Source organism: Micropterus salmoides, unplaced genomic scaffold, assembly GCF_014851395.1.
Source record: "Micropterus salmoides isolate LMB-PRFRI ecotype aquatic unplaced genomic scaffold, ASM1485139v1 Ms_hic_scaffold_11, whole genome shotgun sequence".
NCBI lineage: Eukaryota > Metazoa > Chordata > Actinopteri > Centrarchiformes > Centrarchidae > Micropterus > Micropterus salmoides.
In genome coordinates this window covers 14265017-14286871 of record NW_024040152.1, presented here as the reverse complement: position 1 = coordinate 14286871, position 21855 = coordinate 14265017, and the positions used below count along the sequence as shown (strand labels likewise).

The 21855-nt window shown below is 41.7% G+C and overlaps 1 protein-coding gene across 2 annotated transcripts; it reads left to right on the top strand.

Moving 5' to 3' along the window:
* The first annotated feature begins 37 nt into the window (after nucleotides 1-37).
* Nucleotides 38-21745, top strand: usp5 (ubiquitin specific peptidase 5 (isopeptidase T)). Of its 2 annotated transcripts, none has more exons than XM_038711095.1 (20): nucleotides 38-300; nucleotides 856-984; nucleotides 1138-1204; nucleotides 1307-1434; nucleotides 1595-1740; nucleotides 2581-2765; nucleotides 3554-3648; nucleotides 6199-6392; nucleotides 6583-6654; nucleotides 7767-7854; nucleotides 8010-8135; nucleotides 8216-8369; nucleotides 10100-10262; nucleotides 10356-10444; nucleotides 14894-15079; nucleotides 15451-15594; nucleotides 15690-15832; nucleotides 18586-18736; nucleotides 18952-19036; nucleotides 20839-21745. In XM_038711095.1, the coding sequence occupies exons 1-20, from the start codon at nucleotides 193-195 to the stop codon at nucleotides 20930-20932; spliced, it is 2547 nt and encodes an 848-aa protein (XP_038567023.1). In that variant the 5' UTR covers nucleotides 38-192; the 3' UTR covers nucleotides 20933-21745. The 2 variants fall into 2 exon arrangements, with proteins under 2 accessions (XP_038567023.1, XP_038567024.1); XM_038711096.1 differs by having other exon boundaries at nucleotides 39-300; nucleotides 14894-15022; nucleotides 20839-20977.
* Nucleotides 21746-21855: the final 110 nt, after the last annotated feature.

The following is a 21855-nucleotide window of genomic DNA, read 5'->3' as shown; positions in this document are numbered from 1 at the left end:
GGCGTGCAGGGAACTGAGTTCGTTCGGCCTTCCCTCAACACAAGGCAGCGTCTCATGATTCATTCAGCCAAACACACACAGCACAAGACGGGCTAGACAACGGACACTCTTCCGAGCCAGGGAATTAAAGGGCTGGGGGTCCAAACTCAGAGAGCAATTGTCCCACTGAAAGTCGGAACTAGCTAGCTTGTCATGGCGGATGTTGGTGAGATTTTGATGTCGGTTTTGTCCACAATTCGGGTTCCGAAGCCCGGGGACCGTGTCCACAAAGACGAATGCGCCTTGTCATTTTCCTCGCCGGTGAGCCGTCTTCTCTTTATAATTTAAAACGTCAGCTAACAAACAGTGATGTTTAATTTCTCACCCCTTTCCACACTGTTGTTTTTCTCTAATCTAATATATTGTCAGTGCAGGCTTACTTTAACGCACTGGCTTTGTAGATTTCCCTGTTTCAACTAACTAGCAAGCTAGCATTAAGCTAAGCTAATAATGCATTGTAATGGAAACTTAGCGGCTCTAGCCTGTTAGCTAGCTAGTTGGTGGAATTGTGTACTGTCAAACTAGCTAGCAAACTAACGTTAGCTTAGCCGTTTTTTTGGCCACAACTGTCAGGACAAGTCATGCTTTTCAACGTAATTTAGCCCATAATATCTCAATCTTTATGTTGACGTTTCTCGTGGATAACAATAAACCAGTGTTGAGCTGAATTACAAGTGTTAGCGGGCAGATCGAAGAGCCTTATAATGTGACATGGTTAAGACATTGCCTTTAACTTTAACTTCCTAGTGTTGTGTCACGATGGAGAGATATGAGGACAGGTTGTAACATTTACCATTGCCTGTATCTTCTTTGTAGGAGAGCGAAGGAGGTCTGTATGTGTGCATGAACAGTTTCTTGGGCTTTGGGAGTCGGTATGTGGACAGGCACCATGCTCGGTCTGGCCAGAGGGCTTACTTCCACATCACCCGGACTCGCAAAGCTAAGGTGGACACTTAATCATGATTTGTTTTACTTAAGACAGTGGTCAGTTCCACGTGAACACATATCTAAATTACGTTTGATAAGATCAGCACCATTTCCTTACATTTCAAGGGAACAAATCTCGACACCCACTGATATGCTATGTCCTTCTCACAGAAGGAAGACGACAATAACTCTGGATCCGGACACCCGCCTAAGAAAAAGCCCACCAGATTGGCTATAGGTGAGTGCATGAGAGAGTATTTATACAAACACAGATTATAGAGGAGTTCTCCTATGAGACTGACCTGTGTCTTTACACCCCCCTTGTTTCTGGTCTACCCAGGGATTGAAGGTGGTTTTGATGTGGAGCAGGAGCAGTATGAGGAGGATGTAAAGGTGGTCATTTTACCTGACAGACAGGAAGTGACATCAGAGGACCTTGCTACCATGCCTGATGTTGTGAGAGAGCGGGTGAGATTTCTGTGTGTTTTCTGGCAAGGGAAATTTGATCAGGGGTGTCTCAATGTGCTTTGTACCAATTATGTTCTAAAATTTTAGAATTGACACAGGTACAGTTTTACTTCACTTCAATTTATTCCTGTCTATTCATTTCTATTTGCTGTCCCTCAAGGTGTCCCTGTCAATGGCGGGTATCATGGCAGCTGACTCAGTGTCTCATACCTTACAAGTTCAGCAGTGGGATGGAGAGGTGAGACAGGAGTCAAGGCATGCCGCTGACCTTAAACAGCTTGACAACGGAGTTAAGATCCCTCCCAGGTGAGACATTAAATAAACCTTCCCTCCAGTTGAAATTTTTGCCACGCAAAAATGGAAATAGTGACTTTATTAACAAAGCATCTCCAATATTCTATTTTAAATTGATGAAAACGTGCAAAACTGCAAATGCGATAGTTGTCTCTTCATACTACTAAACCTTCAATTGCACAGGTGTACTAAGTGAAGAAAATGTCCATGCAATGCTAATGCATCAGTCCATTGATGTTGATGTCTCCTATAATACAATTTAGAATAAAAATAGCTGTTCAGTTTTATTAGTCCAAGCTAGGGCTCGGCAATAAAACAATAACAATAATTATCGCAATATAAATTTCCTCAATAACAAATGTTCAATATATCATCAATAAATATTTGATTTAATTCATTGGAATTACGATCGAATTAGCACTTAATTTTTCTATTAAGATGTTTATTTTGTTGAGGAAAAGGGACACAAAAAGAGTTACTAATCATATTTTTTGAAAAAATTTGATCATAACTGTTTTGAATGTTCTACCTCATACTTGTGAAGCGATCCGCTGTTTGTCATGTTCTGACCATACAGTATAGTTTAACCACACAATTAACCATCTGGCCTTTCAATTTTCATTCAAGGGCAAAAATTTCCTTTAAACTTGATGAATAATGATTTGACATTTATCTTGATAATTACCGATATTGAATGATATGAATTTTTTTTTATTGTTATAACATTTTTGGTCATATCGCCCAGCCCTAGTCAAAGCTTCCAAGATCTTTAAGTGCAGTGCAAGAGACAAACACTTATTTCAGAGCAAGTGCATTGGGGAGTTTGTGTTACTTGTCTTTTCTACATCCTAGTGGCTGGCGCTGTGATGTGTGTGACCTCCAGGAGAATATTTGGATGAACCTGACGGACGGCAAAGTGCTGTGTGGTCGCAGGTATTTTGATGGCTCCGGGGGAAACAACCATGCCCTTCTCCACTTCCAGGAGACAGGATACCCACTGGCTGTCAAACTTGGTACCATCACTCCTGATGGAGCAGGTAAGCAGATGTCACAATGATTTTTTTTGTGTTACAGTTCAACTGAAATTAAATAGAATTGTTTTGACTACGTAGACGGGTAACTTGTTTCCGGACATCCCTCAAATTGCATCACATGTCTGGATAAAGCAGCACTGTCACCTGTTCCGGCTAGATGGTAACGCTGACCAACAGCCAGACAACAGCCTGCTACTCAACATGAGAGCCACAGACTTACCATCTAACTTCAAAACATGAACACTTGTTTTTGTCCTGCACCATAGCTTATTGAACGAGCCACCAATAAAACATTCACCTGGGAAAAATGCTGTTAACATCAATTTGCAGGTTAAATAGATAATTGGCTGGTCAGTTGTAGCACATTAAATGGCATGTAAGTGCACATGTAAATATCACATTGGCCCATTTAGATGCTGGTGTGGGCCTTATACTTCAGTTACAATGGGAACAACACTTTCTGTCTCTGTCTTATACGCCACAACGCAGGTTTATTTACTTTGTCTGTCCTTCCCTGCTGGCTGTTCAGCTGGCTGACTGCTGTCAATCAAACGCAGACACCGGCACACCCCTCCAGCCCGCTGAGATAAAAAGAGGATTTCTGAAATTTCCTGTAAATCATGTTGACAATATTTGTCTGCTAAAAGGATAACTAAAAGTGTGATTTGGGCATAATATGCGGGCAATGGTTGATGTCTATTAAAATTAGTTTGACAATATACAGTATGTGCATTTGTCTGAAGCATTGTGCTTCATTGACCTTAATTGCCACCACTTTTTTGGATGTCCAGATGTGTATTCCTATGATGAGGATGACATGGTGCTGGATTCCAAGTTACCTGAGCACCTAGCTCACTTTGGCATTGACATGATGACCATGGAAAAGGCAAGTTCTGTGTTTGTACTGTTTTTTAGTAGAGGCAGACTGTTTGTTTGTTTTTATTTTGTTTTTTTCTCCCATTGACAATTGCAAATAACAGATCTACCATTTTCCTCACTGGTTTACTATGTTCAACATCGTATCTAGTTCTTGTACACAGAAGTGATGCTCGACCCTCTGCTTTACAATTGAAGTGTTACGAATTAAGTCAGATATTCTGTTGTTTTATATTCTTGCTGGCAGATATTCAAACTGTCCAGCTCTGCTTCATGGAGCAGCCATTGATTACAGTGTATTACTAAGAGGTCTATAATGTAGCTGAAGTGTTAGAGGGCCGATAGTACTTTAAACGTCTGTCTGGTACTCCCTCTTGTTCATTTCTTTTTGCCGGAACACTGTTACCTGTTACTTATGTATATGTTTATATAACATTATTAAAGGATTATTATAGTATTATTCAGTGTTTCCAACAGAATGATAGTGTAACTGTGGCAGGGTCAGTGGCAGCTGGGTATATTTCTATTTGTAATAGGTTATTTCTTATTTCTCCATTTTAATTCTGCTTGATTCTCTACCTTGTTTTAGTGTTTACTCACTACTTGAATCTGCTCATCTTGCTTTCCCCCACAATCGTGCACACACATCTACACCTCTGTACTACGAAGCAGGTTCAACTTACCCTGGATATCTTTTCATTATCTGGCTTCACTAACCCTAACATTTGTGATCAGGATAATCAGTCACACAAAGCTCGGTAAATAAACCCAGAGTTTCCCAGTCCAGCCATGAGTGCATTCACATAAAACTCCACCTGCAAAATGCAGGAAGACAGAAAACAGTGTGAATGAAGTTTTTATTGCCGTATAATATGAATGTGTTGCTTTGATGTGTTCTTATGGCAATTTTAGCCTTATTTTTTCAGCCTGGCTGTGTTCGACATTAAAAACCTCGGGCACTGAAGCAGTCGTCCAAATCACTTTTAAGAACTTCTTGTCGCTTCAAATATTTCACTTATTTAACACACTCAGAAACATTGTTCTAAATTAACTTTATAAAGCAACGAAACAGGAAGATTTATTCATGCCATAAAATGTGCTCTAAAGACATTATCTATCAGTATATCAGCATTTACTGAGAGTTCCCCCACTTTACCTGCTCCCAAAGGTGTGGCGTTACATGACATAATTTAGGGAACAAATGCAACCTAAAGTTACAATAAACAAATTTTATTTGAATAGTCTTACCAAAACCATATTCTCATAATATTCAGCATTAAAATGAAACCCATTTATTTTAACAGCTGAAAAAGGCTGTGCGATATGGACTTGGGAGCAAATAAATAATAAAATTATTTTTAAAGCGGTAAGTAGGCGTACTGTAATATCTTAAAAGTACAACGAGTAGGCCTACAAGGCTTTAGTGTTTCAGTCATTCTCTGTAGGACGATGTCGCTATACAAAAGCATCTCTACATCACTACAGAAAACATAAAAGTAGCCGTTAAGACAGTCTGCGGGATCTTCTACCACTGGTGATGTCATTTTCCAAAAGAACTGATTGGTCCATTTAGGCTGTGTTTTTATAGCGTTGACCTCTTATCTCCAACCTAATCTGCTCCGGAGCAGGTTAGCCGTTCAGTTCCATGGCGATGTACCACGGTAAGTCGTAGGACTGAAAACCCAGGGTTAACCCCGATGTTACCTCGCTATCTTCTAATACTGCTTCGTACTACAGGCCCCAGGTCCATTATTGTAAACACACCAGCTTGCTGCGTCTCCTTCTGTTTCTCCCTGCATGTGTCTGCTTTGCTGACTTTCTCCATCAGCAGTACTTTGTATAAAGTCACTGAAAGAGCACTGAGCACGTCTTTTGGTAGCCTCCTGAAACGAGCAAAATGAATGACGTGTTCACTGTTGCTTTACTTGTGCTTGTAAAATATCCACCGTGTCTGCGTCTTATAACGTAATACCAGATCTCCCTCTGTGTTTCTCTGCAAAATGCTTAAATGGGTCACCAAATATATTGTGGTGGCTGTTAACATACCTGGTGCGGCCCTCCCAAATCTGTATGTGGGGAAACATTGGTACTGATTGACTATAATAACACTGTCATATCCCTTGGGTGCTCTTACTTTCACAACATATCCATTTTCATATCAGCCCACTTTCAGATATTTTCCCCCTCACCTATTTCGTGTGATTTCCAGCTGCAATTAATGTCTTTGCCACCTGCTCTTCTCTCATGCAGAGTCTAAGATCTCTGTACCTCTCACTGAGTACTGTGATGTTGTTTCTTGATGAATGATGTTGCATAGACAGGGGGTGGAGGAGTTGGGCTACAGTGGAGCAGAAGATAAAGTGCAGCACTTAGTGCAGGCATGACGTGTTTTGTAGTTTCTCCCTTGTCTGGATGCTGTCATTACTACATCGTATTGGCTAAATTTGCTTATCATTCTCAAAGTGTGCCTTTACATATGAAGGCTGCTGCATAGAATTTCATTTTCTTGAACCCTGCACCCTTGATTCTTTTCTTATCGCTTTGAATTTTTGCCTTTCAGACTGAGAGGACGATGACAGAGCTGGAGATTGCTGTGAACCAGCGTGTGGGGGAGTGGGAGGTGATCCAGGAATCTGGGACCACCCTACGGCCCCTATTTGGCCCTGGTTTGACTGGCATGAAGAACCTGGGCAACAGCTGCTACCTCAACTCTGTCATGCAAGTTCTCTTCACCGTTCCAGACTTCCAGAACAAGTCAGTACCATCTTCTACGCATAGCCCCAATGCTGCTGTTCCTCACAAGTTGTTAGTATGACCATGTCACATCCTGTGGTTTAAGACAATATTAATTCTTATGGCAGACTGCAATAAAATATTGCTTTATATTTGAATATTTAAATATTTGTTTTATATCATTCTCTGCATGTTCATGTTTTTCGACCAGGTACGTGTCTAACATCGACAAGATCATTGATGAAGCCCCAAGCGACCCCACCCAGGACTTCAAAACCCAAGTGTGAGTTTCCTCTCCTAATCACTCATCAGTGGTAATGTTAGCAAAAGCAAGGACTGTTAAATATTTAAAATTCTAAATTGCTTTTTTTTTTGCATACCTCTTCTCCTGTTGCACAATTTCCACACACATTTATTCAAACACGCATCCTGCCCTCTTTCCCATTATGTCTTCAAAATGTTGCCATCATGCACAGAATATGAAATAAACCATCCATATAGGTATATACGCATAAGCCCACTCATTGTGTGCCAGCTGTCAGCCAAAAAGCTGGTTACAGACTCTATTCCAGGCAGATTTGTGTTTAAATGTGATTTTTGTTTCCAATGTAGTTAGGGCTGTACATAACGATTATTTTTCAAGTCGATTAATCTAATGATTATTTTTTCGATTAGTCGATTAATCTAATGACTAATTATGTGTATTCTAAAGAAAAAAAAGTTGAGTAAAAACATATCTAATCAATAATATTTTTTTCAGTCACATTAGAATGACAATAGCAGCACATCTTAAAATGAAACAGAAAATATGAATCTGCCGAATGTTAGACGACCCACAGCAGTTGTGCTGCAGTGAAGTTCACGGAGCAGCACGTTGTTGAGTGTCTAAAATACTCCCAAACTTTAACCCTAAATGTGAGTTATCCTTCTGAATTGAAATGCTTTATTGATATCAACAGGGTCATTTTAGCTCTCTGCCATTGCAGGAACTTGTTCTACTGTATCTTATCTAAACTGACAGAGCATCTAATTGTGACAACAAAAGTAAAACCTTGTCTGGTATGATCTACATTCCTGATGTTTGTCCTATAAAGCAACTCAACACTCTTTCGTTGCAGTGACTTATTTTACAGTATAATCTTATGTTTCCTCTTAAAATTGAAACCTGCCAGTTTTGATGTGTATGCGGCCTAATTCTAAACAATAGCTACTTTTGTTGCTGTAGAAAAAACTTTTTTATTCCCACCAGAGATGACTTTTCTCCCTGATCACACATTCTATCATGTTATTTGAGTGCCAAAAATGCATCTAGGCCTTTCCAAATCCTCCTCCTGTGTGAGACTCTTGTATAATGTTGGATGCACAGTGATGTCAGCTTTGTTTGTTTACACACAGAGCCAAGCTCGGCTACGGTCTGTTGTCGGGAGAGTATTCCAAACCAGCACCAGACCCTGGAGATGAAAATGGTGCATCTGAACCCAGAGTAAGAAGAAACAATCAGTCACAGTGGATTTGCAAATCTTCGGTTTAGCAGATATCTGTGGCACACGTGGGGTTTACTCTCAGAAAACAGTGAGAATGTGGTCTACCTAATATTAGCCCTCACTGTTGACAAATCAGACTGTGCTTTGTTTGCAGGGAGACCAAATCGGCATAGCACCACAAATGTTCAAAGCACTTGTTGGGCGTGGCCACCCAGAGTTCTCCACCAATAGACAACAGGATGCTCAGGAGTTTTTATTGCACTTCATAAACATGGTGGAGGTAAAGAAACATTTCATAATTCTGCTTCTTTATTCGGCCCCCAGCTTTTGTCTTATATGATTATTTCTTTTCACCCACAGAGGAACTGTCGCTCTGGGTCCAACCCATCTGAAGCCTTCAGGTTCCTGGTGGAGGAGAGGATTGTGTGTCAGCAATCACAGAAAGCCAAGTACACACAGCGGGTGGATTACATCGTCCAGCTGCCTGTGCAGATGGACCAGGCGACAAACACAGGTGAGGCGCTAATGGGATACAATGTCCAACTCAATCTGCAAGTGTACACATGGTCAGCGGAGTGAGTTGTGCTCATTGTGGTGTGCAGTGGCCATACTGAAGAACAGGATTATATGCAGCAGGTAGCAAGAAGGTGTTGGGAAATTTGAAAAATAAAACGGTGACCCCAGAAAATAAAAATTGGGAATTACATATTCCAATTTAATAAAAAAAAAGTGACTGGCAGATATCATTATGAGAATAATACAGTTAGTAACAGATATAAATGTTTTTGTCAAACCTCCTCGGGGTCCGCTAGCTGTCTGTTCTATGTGTGCATTGAAAAAAACCCGGTGTTTGTTCACGGCTCTGGCTCTGTAAATAGGCAAAGTGGCAAACAAAGTGGCCCGTACTCCGCCACACAACACTATTCAAGCTGTCCCATCCATGATTTGTGTGTTAGGTAACGTTAAATAGAGTAGACCATGGACATTCAGCTTACTTTCTAGTTTGCCAAGACCGGCTGTTGTTTTGATGTTACCTATAGTAGCAGGAGAGGTGTGAGGATCGCTGTTTGGAGCCGGTGTGCTGACTGTAGGACCGTCTTGTCCTCTTGGCATGTTAGCTTTGCAGTAGCAACAGTTTGCTAATCCACAACTTTGCTAACATTAGTTACATTACTTGCTCTGTAATTGTTTGCTCTATATCACGATATTTGTCATGTTGGATTTCTCCAGAATCAGATGTAATGTGGCATGTTTGTGACTATTTTTAGTGTACCCTTCTATAAATGAAGTGAGGACAGTGTTATTACAGAGTTATTTGTTTGTATGTTTTACTTGAGAAAACTCTCCAGAGTCACAGAAGACATTAAACAATGTTTGTTTTGTTTTTTACAGACCGTATAGTACTCCCCTCAAGTAAACTTAACCGTGTAAAATCGGTGTGCCGCTTTAAGGTGGTGATATGATGCCTCTTAATTCTTTCTAAATCATTAAAAGATGTTTCCCCACACCCATAGACATAGATGCATTAGAGGTTGGACCGATAGAGATGGCTGACAGATGGTCAATGGTTGAGCAGGCATCGTGATTATAAAACCCTTCCCCCCGCAAAAAATCTAAATTTTTCACATAATACCGCCATGTGAAAGCAGGTTTTAATCGCCACGAATATTATTATTATAAATTTTAAATATGCTTCGCACCTTCCTCGGAATTCTCTTCGCCCCACTCTCAGACACACAAGAAGCCCACACCTCAGTTAAACACACCGGCTTGCCCCACCTCTATCTGTCTCCCCGCCCCGCCTCTCTCTGTCTCGCCCATCTGCTCCACTTTTCATCAGCAGTACGTTTTATAAAGTTGCCTCAAAGAGACTAAACTCGTCTTTTTTCCATATGTTTCCACACGAGATACGTTATCACGGCAGCAGGTGAGCCGCTTCTGGGCTTTTTAATGACGCAGCCTATCAAACAACCGAAACCAACATCTGCACCCTGTGTGTTCAATGCTGCTTTACTTGTTCCATGCTTGTAAAAAAACGACCGCTATTCCTCCCACCTGCGCACGCCTCTGACGCCGTCGTCCATCCCGATGTTTCAATGTAGACCTCATCCGATGGGAATTTTGTAGACATCGCCCAACCCTCATATGCATAATGCTTTGTATCCTGAGTTGTGTTAATACTTACTTGTCACACAGTGGTGTACAAGTTGTTGTTTCTCAACCATGTACATATTTCTCTGACAGAAGAGCTTCAGGAGGCGGAGCGCCGGCGTGAGGAGGGGGACTCATCAGCCCCTACTGTGCGTGCACAAATCCCCTTCACAGCTTGCATGGCAGCCCTCAGCGAACCAGAGATCCTTACAGACTTCTGGAGCTCAGCTGTCCAGACCAAGACTACTGCTACCAAGTATGAAAAGAGACAGCTGCACATTATGAGTGGTTGATTGAAACAAATCTTGAGATTTATTTTATTAATATCAGCTTTTGTCTCATTTGCCAGAACGACCCGCTTTGCCTCTTTCCCTGACCACCTGGTCATACAGATAAAGAAGTTCACCTTTGGCCTTGACTGGGTTCCAAAGAAACTGGGTGAGCAAAGATATGAAATATTTGTGTTGAAAAGGTGGATGTGTATTTCTAACAGAGTTGGAAATCTGCTCACTGGAACACACTAGACCATAGTACACTGCTCAAAAGGGAACACTAAAATTACACATCCTAGATCTGAATGAATTAAATAATCTCATTAAATACTCCTTTCATAGTTGAATGCATTGACAACAAAATCACACAAAAATGATCGATGGAAATCTAATTTATCAACCCATGGAGGTCTGGGTTTGGAGTCACACTCAAAATCAAAGTGTAAAACCGTACTACAGGCCCAATCCAACTTTGATGTAATGTCCTTAAAACAAGTCACAATGAGACCCAGTAGTGTGTGTGGCCTCCGCGTGCCTGTATGACCTCCCTACAACGCCTGGGCATGCTCCTGATGAGGTGGCGGATGGTCTCCTGAGGGATCTCCTCCCAGACGTGGACTAAAGCATCCGCCAACTCCTGGACAGTCTGTGGTGCAACATGGCGTTGGTGGATGGAGCGAGACATGATGTCCCAGATGTGCTCAATTGGATTCAGGTCTGGGGAACGGGCGGGCCAGTCCATAGCACCAATGCCTTCCTCTTGCAGGAACTGCTGACACACTCCAGCCACATGAGATCTAGCATTGTCTTGCATTAGGAGGAACCCAGGGCCAACCGCACCAGCATATGGTCTCACAAGGGGTCTGAGGATCTCATCTCGGTACCTAATGGCAGTCAGGCTACCTCTGGCGAGCTCATGGAGGGCTGTGCGGCCCCCCAAAGAAATGCCACGCCACACCATTACTGACCCACCGCCAAACCGGTCATGCTGGAGGATGTTGCAGGCAGCAGAACGTTCTCCACGGCACATGTGCTCAGGGTTAACCTGTTTTCATCTGTGAAGAGCACAGGGCGCCAGTGGCGAATTTGCCAATCTTGTTGTTCTCTGACAAATGCCAAACGTCCTGCACAGTGTTGGGCTGTAAGCACAACCCCCACCTGTGGATGTCGGGCCCTCATACCACCCTCATGGAGTCTGTTTCTGACCGTTTGAGCAGACACATGCACATCTGTGGCCTGCTGGAGGTCATTCTGCAGGGCTCTGGCAGTGCTCCTCCTGCTCCTCCTTGCACAAAGGTGGAGGTAGCGGTCCTGCTGCTGGGTTGTTGCCTACCTACGGCCTCCTCCACGTCTCCTGATGTACTGGCCTGTCTCCTGGTAGCGCCTCCATGCTCTGGACACTACGCTGACAGACACAGCAAACCTTCTTGCCACAGCTCGCATTGATGTGCCATCCTGGATGAGCTGCACTACCTGAGCCACTTTGTGGGTTGTAGACTCCGTCTCATGCTTCCACTAGAGTGAAAGCACCACCAGCATTCAAAAGTGACCAAAACATCAGCCAGGAAGCATAGGAACTGAGAAGTGGTCTGTGGTCACCACCTGCAGAACCACTCCTTTATTGGGGGTGTCTTGCTAATTGCCTATAATTTCCACCTGTTGTCTATTCCATTTGCACAACAGCATGTGAAATTGACTGTCAATCCGTGTTGCTTCCTATGTGGACAGTTTGATTTCACAGGAGTGTGGTTGACTTGGAGTTTAGTTACATTGTGTTGTTTAAGTGTTCCCTTTATTTTTTTTGAGCAGTGTATATTCTAAAGGGTTTTGTATTTAAAGGTTCAGTCTGTAATATTTGTGAGGATCTATTGACAGAAATGCAATATAATTTTCACAAGTATGTTTTCATTGGTCTATAAGACCTTTCAAAATAAACAGTTGTGTTTTTATTAGCTTATGAGCTATTTCTATCTACATACACTGGGGGTCTTCTTACATGGATGTTGCCATGTTGAGTCTCCATGTTTCTACTGTAGCTTAAATGGACGACCGGTCTACAGAGCACGTTTCGTCACTACGTTGAATATGTATGAAGAAGAACAAGAACTTACAGACCAAACCTTTTTAAGCACTTGATACACATAAAGCAATTCCTCTTGGGTTTACTTGATTGACTAGTCACTGCTAACTGCAAATTATCACCACTACAGTACTGATGCTTAAAGCTACTATTAACTTGAAATTATCAAACTTAAATGAGTAATATTAGTGTAAAGAAATGTAGATTTGGTAAGTGGGAACAGTCTTACCCCCATTTAACACATATGGACTGAAAGTGGCAGGTTCTCTCTTTCCGCTCATAAGCCTAATGCCTGTGGGTGTATTCAGTGTTGAGATGGAAATTTACATACCCTGCTCTGATTTCTTCCGATTGTCACTACTCTGGCGCAAGACGCATAAGTTAATTTCCTGATAAGGTGTTTACACACATAGTTTTTTCTTTTCAAGTCCCAGAAGCACGTTAAAGTTAAATGGCAGACATTTGGGAAGCCATTGATGGTGACGATCAGCTCTTCCTCCGTTTTGTTTAAAGTGCTTTTGTGTCATTTGTTTGAGCAGAGAACAACTTTGTGGTTCTGTTTCATGGGAGAATCGGAATGAATGCATATATTTGTCTCCATGTTGTTGCTTCTGCATGTGTACGACTCTCAAGTTGGTCTTGGGGAGAAGAGAGTACTGTAAGACTAGATAAAGAATTCTGTTTCTTCCAGTTTTCAATCTTTTATTGCCAGAGATATACAACTAGCCCTGGCCAAAATAACAAACCAACTAGCCCTAAGTTGAAATAAAGCTATAGTACTAAATAAACTACCCAAAAAGAAAAGTTAAAACCCTGAACTTATCTCCCTGTCAACACAAAAAGAAAACAGGAGAAAAGGGAATGGAATGAAAATGGCGGCTCTTTTTACATATAAATCCTTTTGTATTCAAGCCCTTGCCAAACGAGTTCACACAATGCTGATTAAGCCTATCACTGCCAGGTAAATCTCTCTGTATTTGCAGCATTTAAATCTGTGTCTGTGGCCACATTCCCGTGCTGGGGAACCGGTAATGATATGTTTTATGCCAACCAGCAATGATTGGTTTGCCAACGCTAAAGTGGGTAGCAACTGCAGCGGTAGCAGAAACTCAGTGTGGCAGAGCCTATACGTCATAAGCATGTGTGGGCAGTGTTGTGTAATTTACTCTCACTGTCAGAAGCGGGAGACAAAACCTTCACACTGCAGGTTAAAGATACAAAACAATTTTGAGAATAGATCACTACCCCACATTAAAGAGGTGGTATTATGCTTTTTGGCTTTTCCCCTCTCCTTTTATTGAGTTATCCTTGTGACGTCACAGGGATGAAAGCAAAATTCGCATCATATAACGCTCACCAAATGGCTAGTCCAACACGCCCTCGAAAACACTGGTGGAAAAACACTGCGCTGCAGCATGCAACTACTCTTCCTTCCAAACACTAGCTACCCTCCAGGCACTCAATGGACATAAAGCTGTTACTGTGATGTAGAGACAGAGCTCAGTTATAACTTTATGGATGAAAGATTACATAACTCACCACTGTGAAACTCTTGCTTCAGTCTATGTTGCCAAGCTGGTCGGCAACATGTACAGCTGAAACGAAGCCGTTTAGTGGCTTCTCTTTGGCCGACTCTTCTCTGCTTCTGATTGGCTAGTAGTCCTTAACTAGGAACTGCGCATGTGCAACTCCCGACAAAGATCATTTAGAGACAAGATGTGTCACTCTATAGCTAAAACGAAGCTTTCAACACAGGGTGAAAATAGGAGCTGCAGCAATGCGCAGTATGACAAAAAATATTTTTTTTGAAAATTAAACCATGTAAACCTGTTCTGGTACTACCCCTAAATACCTTACAACAACATACAAAAGAGCTATGGGCTAAGTCCTGACAAAATCGCTCACCATACACACATACTTTGGATATAAACAGGAAGCAAGAAGTGGCCAGGAGGCCAAGTTGAACTTTTCTCAACTTCCCGGAATTGTGCCGCTCTGTAACTTTTGAGTCTTTGGGCAATGGTGCCAGTATCTTTTTCAAGGTCCAACTCAATGTATGAAGGGGTTAAGTAGGCTTGACGATATCTGTTTTTTTTCATAACTTCATACAAAACTGAGCTGCTGGTCGCTGGCGAGTCGCTTCTTTTTGTGAGCGTAGTGAGTGCGTGGGTGAGAGAGGGTTGGTGGTTGGAGTGGATAGGTGAGCCGTGAAGTTGTCAGTTTAGCAGTAAATGTACAGTGTATGTTAGTTTGTCAGTGAATAAAGGCTGCAGCTTCTCAAGACCAAAGTAAAGCTCCTGTGTGTTGTATGCTGCTGGAACGGTGAAGGGAGTTATTGCATTGTTGTGTTGAAGATGATGTCAGGCAGTTTCACCTGGTGTTGCAATACATCACCTAAATACTGCATCTCCATATCAGTTTCCAGATATTGGCTCATCTTGTTGTACATTATCATTCCTAAGAATACTATCAGTAATAAAGGTGTTGGACTACAGTGCATCATGGGTAATTTGAAATGAAAATGTTTCTGTGCAGACGTGAGCATCGACGTTCCTGATACACTCGACCTGAGCGCGTTGCGTGCAACTGGCCAGCAACCGGGGGAAGAGCTTCTACCAGAGGTGGCCCCGCCCCCACTCATGACCCCAGATGTGGAGGTTAAAGGTATCCTGGGTTCCCATGGCAACGAGGAGGACGACTCACTCTACTCCCCACTGCTGTGTTAGTCTGTCTGTCATTTCTGCTCTTTTCCTTCTTCCTCTGTGATGCTCTTATTTGTCCACCCTTGTTTCCTCCTTTTCTTTTTTCTGCCTTTTCTGTTTTCTTGCGTCCCTCCGTTGCCTTATTGTTTGTTTACATTTGCATAATGTGAAGTGAGTTACATTTCAAACTAAGGAAGCAATATCTTAATGGTTCTGATTTTTGGCGTATATGAGTTCACGTTTCTATGTTCTTTTCATAATTTTGCTTTTGTTAATATTAAGGAAGCACTCAGGGTACAAAAACAATAGTTTTCCTTTTGTAAGTAATAAATGTTTCCACAAAATCACACATTCAGGTAATTCAACTTTTTCCTCTCAACACACTCTCAGCTCCAGTCCTTGATGACTCCACTGTGTCCCAGTTATGTGAGATGGGATTCCCTCTGGAGGCCTGCAGGAAAGCGGTGTACTACACTGGGAACACTGGCATTGACTCTTCCATGAATTGGATCATGAGCCACATGGATGACCCAGGTGTGCAGAGCAGTGTGATTTACAAGAAAGCAAGTCATCCATCATCTGACCGCTCCCCGCACATTTAATTTTCTTGTCTTTCTGGTTTGTTGCAGACTTCGCGGCCCCCCTGGTATTGCCAGGCTGCAGCTCTGGCCCAGGGACCACGCCCACAGAGAGCCTCTCTGAGGAGCACCTGGCAACCATAGTCTCCATGGGCTTCAGCAGAGACCAGGCAACCAAAGCACTTCGAGCCACGGTTAGAATTAAACTGTCCTGTTAGAGATGGGGATTTGACTAATTTCACATTGTTGTCTAAAAGTAGAACTGTGCCAATACAGGCACAGCTGCTCCCGTTTTATTCAGACAATAATGTAGCCAAGTATTCATCATTCTTGGAGACTGTAACTTGTCGTTGGCCTCAACAAAAATGAGCAAGAGGATTTAGTTAAAGTTGCATTAATCTAAGTTGTCTCAGAAGCAGAGCTATGTCTTAGATTTTTCTTACTGTATCTCCAGGATTTTTGTGTTTGTGACTAAATAATAACAACCATGTAAGGTTTTGCCAAATGTGCAAATGAAACAGCCTGAAATTAGTTTTAAAAAAGAACAGAGTACAGTGTGTCATAGGGCAAAGCACCGCTGATGAACGAGAGTAAGAGCCAAAACACAGGAAACACCCACAAACTAATTTAAAATTTCCATATGGCCTTTGGCTTTTACTGAAGCAGTTACAGAACATAATTTGTGGAACCTTAATTTAGGTTAGTTCATTTCCAAAGTACATTGAAATTTACATTTAATGTTTTGCCACTTATTTGGCTGTGGGCCCTTTTTACAGAAGTGAACTAGTTAGGCAAAGAGCTGCAGGTACCCTCAAACCTCCACTGTTTTCCTGTGCTGTTGTCTCGTTATGAGCTACAGGACCAGTCTCATGTTGAGTCAGAGAAAACGCCTTTGTAGCATGGCTATACCCTTTCTCTTGTTTTCTGATGCTCAGAAGCTACCCTGTTGACTACTGTCATCAGCAAAGCACCCCCACACCATCATACCACCTCCTCCATGCTTCACGGTGGGAACCACATATGTGGAAACCATCAGCTCACCTTTTCTGTCTCTCGAAAAGACATTGTGGGCGGAACCAAAAATCTAAAATTTGGACTCATCATGCCAAAGTACAGATTTTCACTTGTCTAATGTCCTTTCCTTATGTTTCTTGGCCCAAGCAATTCTCTTCTTGTTGTTCTTCCTCAGTAGTGGCTTCTTTACAGCAATTCAGCCATTAAGGCCTTAGTCATGCAGTCTCCTCTGAACAGTTGATGTTGAGATGTGTCTGCGTTTATGTGGGTTCTAATCTGAGGTGCTGTTAATTTGCAGTTTCTGAGGCTGGTAACTCTAATAAACTTATCCTCTGCAGCAGAGGTATCTCTTTGTCTTCCTTTCCTGGGGCGGTTCTCATATGAGTCAGTTTCATCACAGTGTTTGATGGTTTTTGCGACTGCACTTGAGGATACATCCAAAGTTTTATAATTTTTTTTGATGAACTAATAAAGTAATGATGGACTGTCATTTCTATTTACTTAGTTGAGTGGTTCTTGCCATAATATGTATTTGAACAGTAGTCGAATTGGGCTATTCACTGTATAGAGCTGTGTACTACCAGCCCTACCTCTGCACAACACAGCTGATGGTCTTAAAGACATTAAGAAGGCAAGACATTCCACAAATAAACTCTTGACAAAACACACCAGGTAACTGAAAACCATTCCAGGTGACTACTTTATGAAGCTGGTTGTGAGAATGCCAAGAGTGTGCGAAGCTGTCATCAAAGCAAAAGATGGCTACTTTGAAGAATCTAAAGTATAAAACATTTTCTGGTTTGTTTACTACATAATCCCCCATGTGTTCTTTCATAGTTTTGAGGGCTTCAGTATTAATCTACAATGTAGAAAATAATAGAAATAAAAAATAAAAATACATTAAATTTTTTAAAAAAACATTAAAGAGGTGGTATTATGCTCAGGTTGAAAATCTTATTTAGGGGTTGTACCAGAACAGGTTTACATGGTGTAATTTTAAAAAAATACCATATTTTTTGTCATACTGCACATTGCTGCAGCTCCTCTTTTCACCCTGTGTTTTAGCTATGGAGTGATACATCTTGTCTCTAAATGATCTTTGTTGGGAGTTGCACATGCGCAGTTCCTAGTTAAGAACTACTAGCCAATCAGAAGCTGAGAAGGGCAGGTCAGCATGAAGCCAGTAGGGCGGGTCAGTGAGATGCAAACACGGCTTTGTTTCAGCTGTACTGTTGCCGACCAGCTTGGTTGGAGCAAGAGTTTCAGTGGTGAGTTATTAATCTGTAACAAAAGTATTTTTCATCCAGAAAGTTTTAACTGAGCTCTGTCTCTACCTCTCAGTAACAGCTTTATGTCCATTGACTGCCTGGAGGGTAGCTAGTGTTTGGAAGGGACAGAAGATGTATGTGCTGCAGCTCAGTGTTTTTCCACCAGTGTTTTTGAGGGCGTGTTGGACTGGCCGCTTGGCAAGCCTTATATGAGGCGCGTTTAGCTTTCACCCCTGTGTCGTCACAAGGATAAAAGGGAAGCAGCTGGACTACAAACGAGCTGTTTTCAAGCAGTTCAGAGCAGGGTTTTCTGTGGGAGATGAGAACTCCCTTTGGGTTGGACTTTGGGCTTTTTCACTTTGCAAACCTATTACATGCACAAAAAGGTGTATAACTCAATAAAGGAAAGGGAAAAAGCATAATACCACCTCTTTAAATGGGAAGTTGTGTGGAAACTTTTGACTGGTAGTGTATTTTGCAGTGTTTCTATAATCTGATGGCCAACCTCTGAAGCAATGACATCAGTATTCTCTGGCCATCTGACTTATATTGTACCTGTTCTGTAAAATCGAAACAGACTGCTTGAAAAGGCCATATTTCACCTGAAAGTCTTATTTGTTAATATTCTCAAATAATTCATCTTTTAACTGGTGTTTGTTGCACAGAGTAATGTCCTCGACCGGGCAGTGGACTGGATCTTCTCCCACCTGGATGACCTAGACTCCATGGATGTGTCTGAAGGCGGTCGCTCAGCCGCAGAGAGCGAGGGGGGCAGGGATCCGCCGCCTGGGCCTCGTGTCAGAGATGGACCAGGCAGTAAGTTAGAATGATGAGACAGGAGGCATTCGAATTGATCATTACCTCAGGATGTCTTCTGACAAGTTAATTGCAGAGGTGTATTCCGAAACATGAAATAGATGACAGCCACATTATCATTGTTCTATTTAAAGTCTAATATTCTTTCAGCCGTCATAATGTGGTTTCATAATTTCTAATTATAATGGAACTGGTGGTTGCCTTCCTTTATCCAGAGTATGAGCTGTTTGCATTCATCAGTCACATGGGGACGAGCACGATGTGCGGCCACTACGTCTGTCACATCAAGAAGGATCAGCAGTAAGTGTTTACTTGTGTTTCCAGCTGACAGAAAAACAAACAGTTTACAGTCATGTAACTTGTATTCTTTCTGTTGTCTAACCAGTAGTTCATTTGTTCATTAAATGTCTTAATTCAAAAATAATATATATAAAGTAGCCTGTTTTACAGAGCCTCAGCAGGGGGCACCATACAGTACGATAGTATGTGCTCCTGTAGAAGCCACAAGTCTGTATATCAACCTTGTTTTAAGAAAAGTATATTTTATTTGCTATGTCACGGAGAAGTACTACACTACCCACAGTCCTCAAATGTAACTGCGACGTCTCTGATTGGATTGGATTGAAAACCCTCAAATCATGTTGGCTCCTGCTAGTACTGAACTTTACAATTGTTTACATCCAGGGGCAGAGCTAGACTGTTAGCACATTGCGGGCGGAGCTTCATTTTGGGCCCACCAGCTACAAGGACATATTAACCAAGTTTACATGACCCCAGACTCATTCCGAAAGTCTAGAGTCTTTCTGCTTCGCTGCTGCCAGAGCAGCCTTTCTACTTAATGTTTTTGCTTACACCAAAAGCGCTGCAGTGCGTCCATAGACTGAATGCGTCCAGGAAGCGTCCCAGCGTCAAGTAGCACAGCGCAGATGAACCGGGCAGGAAGTCAGACACAGAAACGGCAGAGAAATGGTCAATTTCAAAATAAAATACCCATTATAGACTTCTGATCGTATATAAACTATAAACACGGTTAAATCAGACAAAAAAGAAACATTTTAACTATGTAGCCACTTAATCACAGTAGAAGCACAAAAAGCAAGCACTAATCACCAAATCAACAAAATCTAAATAAGTCGGCAAAGTCCGGCAGGTAAAACGCTCTTATTCTGAAATGCTCCCTGTGGTAGTCACTAGATGCGCACCCATCAAGACAAGAAACGAAAGCGATCCACAGAGAGCTTTGAGGAATGTAGTAGAAGCACAAAAAGGACAATTAAAAACAAGTCATTAACGTGGGGCAGGCAACACGCATAAATAAACCGCTGCGCACAAGCAGCCTACGCCCCTCCCTCAGAATTCCCATGATGCATAAGGGTGTCCACATGTACTGGAGTGTAGTGTTTGTGAGGGCCAACTTGTGGGATATCTGATCCAACCATTCTTCCCCATCACACACATGGGGAATCAGTAGAACCGACACCGTTAGACGCTGGAGCAGTGAATGCAGTCAGAAATGAAGCACAGTGTCATGTCAATGACAACACAAACCACAACAATATAAATGGTATGAGAAGGATTCAGTTCAAGAAGAAGTGAGCTAAACTATCATTAGGTTGGAAGTCTTAGTGTACATAATTATTTAAATGAGTAAACTACTCATCCCATTAACCATTGCAAATGATACCTTTTCCAGTCTTGTACCTTTTTGCTTTTTACCATTTTTCTTGTAGTTTTTTTGCTCTGATTAAAATATTTCATAGTCATGACTCTTATTGTAGCTGGTTGGATTGGTTCAAGGCTTAAAACTCTTTATAAGGACATTTGGAAAAGTCAGTGGATTAAATTAAAATGGAATTTACTTCCAGAAATGAAGCCATCAAAAAAGTGTGAGGTCACTGTTGAGCTCTATTAACCTTGCATCAAGCTGAGGGTTAAATGGTTTATGTCCACCTAGGAATATATTCTAGATATATATTTTGAATATGGAGAAATAAATCCCTCTGTACTAGTGGATGTGTCTTTGAACACAGGATTTAAATTACCTAAGATTACGTAAAAAAATAACCATTTTGTGACCTGAGTGATCTCTCTCTGATTCACAGGTGGGTCATCTTCAATGATCAGAAGGTGTGTGCTTCAGAAAAACCTCCCAAGGACCTGGGATACCTCTATTTCTACCGGAGAGTGGCTGAATGAGACAAAGGAGCGTTAGACGTCGAACACGCAAGACAACATACATAGTCGCACCCCACCAAGCTATTACAAATGCCCTGGCACGCTTCACAACTGACAAAGTGTAAATAAATCTCTCAGATTGCATATATAAACAGTTAAATAAATTGGTGCAGATGTACAGATAAGGTGTTGGGGGAAGATGTTTTTCTTTTTATCCATTGATTGCAAACCACAGGCCTGTTCATAGAAGCAGATTCAGTTAGTTACCTGGACAATAATGCTGAGTGATAATTTTCTAAAACCCCAGTTGAAGATTTTACTCAGCAATTGTATCCAGATAATTCAGAAAACCTGCTTCATGAAACAGGCCCCAGACATTAGAGTGACTTTGGTTGCTGAGTCCCTTCACTCCTTATTATTATAAGTATGCTTAGCTATCACCGTTAATCTGTGTCCTGCCTAATGATTTCCACTGCCGTCAGAGGTCACTGCCCCTCCCCATCACGATATGTCGCTTCCAGCCCCTTCTTCTTTTATTGGACAATTGCAGCTTGGTGTCACCTGTTTAGGGTGACACCAACCCCTCCTCTATCCGTTTCAGTGACGAAGTGAAAACAGTTCACGATGAGAGGAAATGTCAGTAAAACAAACAAAGAAACAGCTCAAATGTGTTTTACAAAAAGGAAATTAAAAAAGTCAAAACACCAAATAAACTTGTTTTTTCTTGGAGGTTTGGTGAGGGTGATATCTGGTTGGTTTTTGGTTTATTTTGTTTTTATTTTGCAAACAAATCCATTGTTACTTCTGCTGTGACATTAAAGAATTGTCTTTCAGTCAGTCTGTCTTTTTTCTTTTTAGATGATTCACTATGGAGTTCAAAATTCTGTAAGGCCACTATACAGTCACACATACACATTTTTTTCAGCTTCATGTAAAAACAAAAA

Coding starts and splice junctions, on each gene's coding strand:
- usp5 (XM_038711095.1), top strand. CDS start 193: ATGGCGGATGTTGGTGAGATTTTGATGTCGGTTTTGTCCACAATTCGG. Junction 2,766..3,553: donor CATCACTCCTGATGGAGCAG/GTAAGCAGATGT, acceptor TTGGATGTCCAG/ATGTGTATTCCTATGATGAG. Junction 6,655..7,766: donor CAGGACTTCAAAACCCAAGT/GTGAGTTTCCTC, acceptor GTTTACACACAG/AGCCAAGCTCGGCTACGGTC.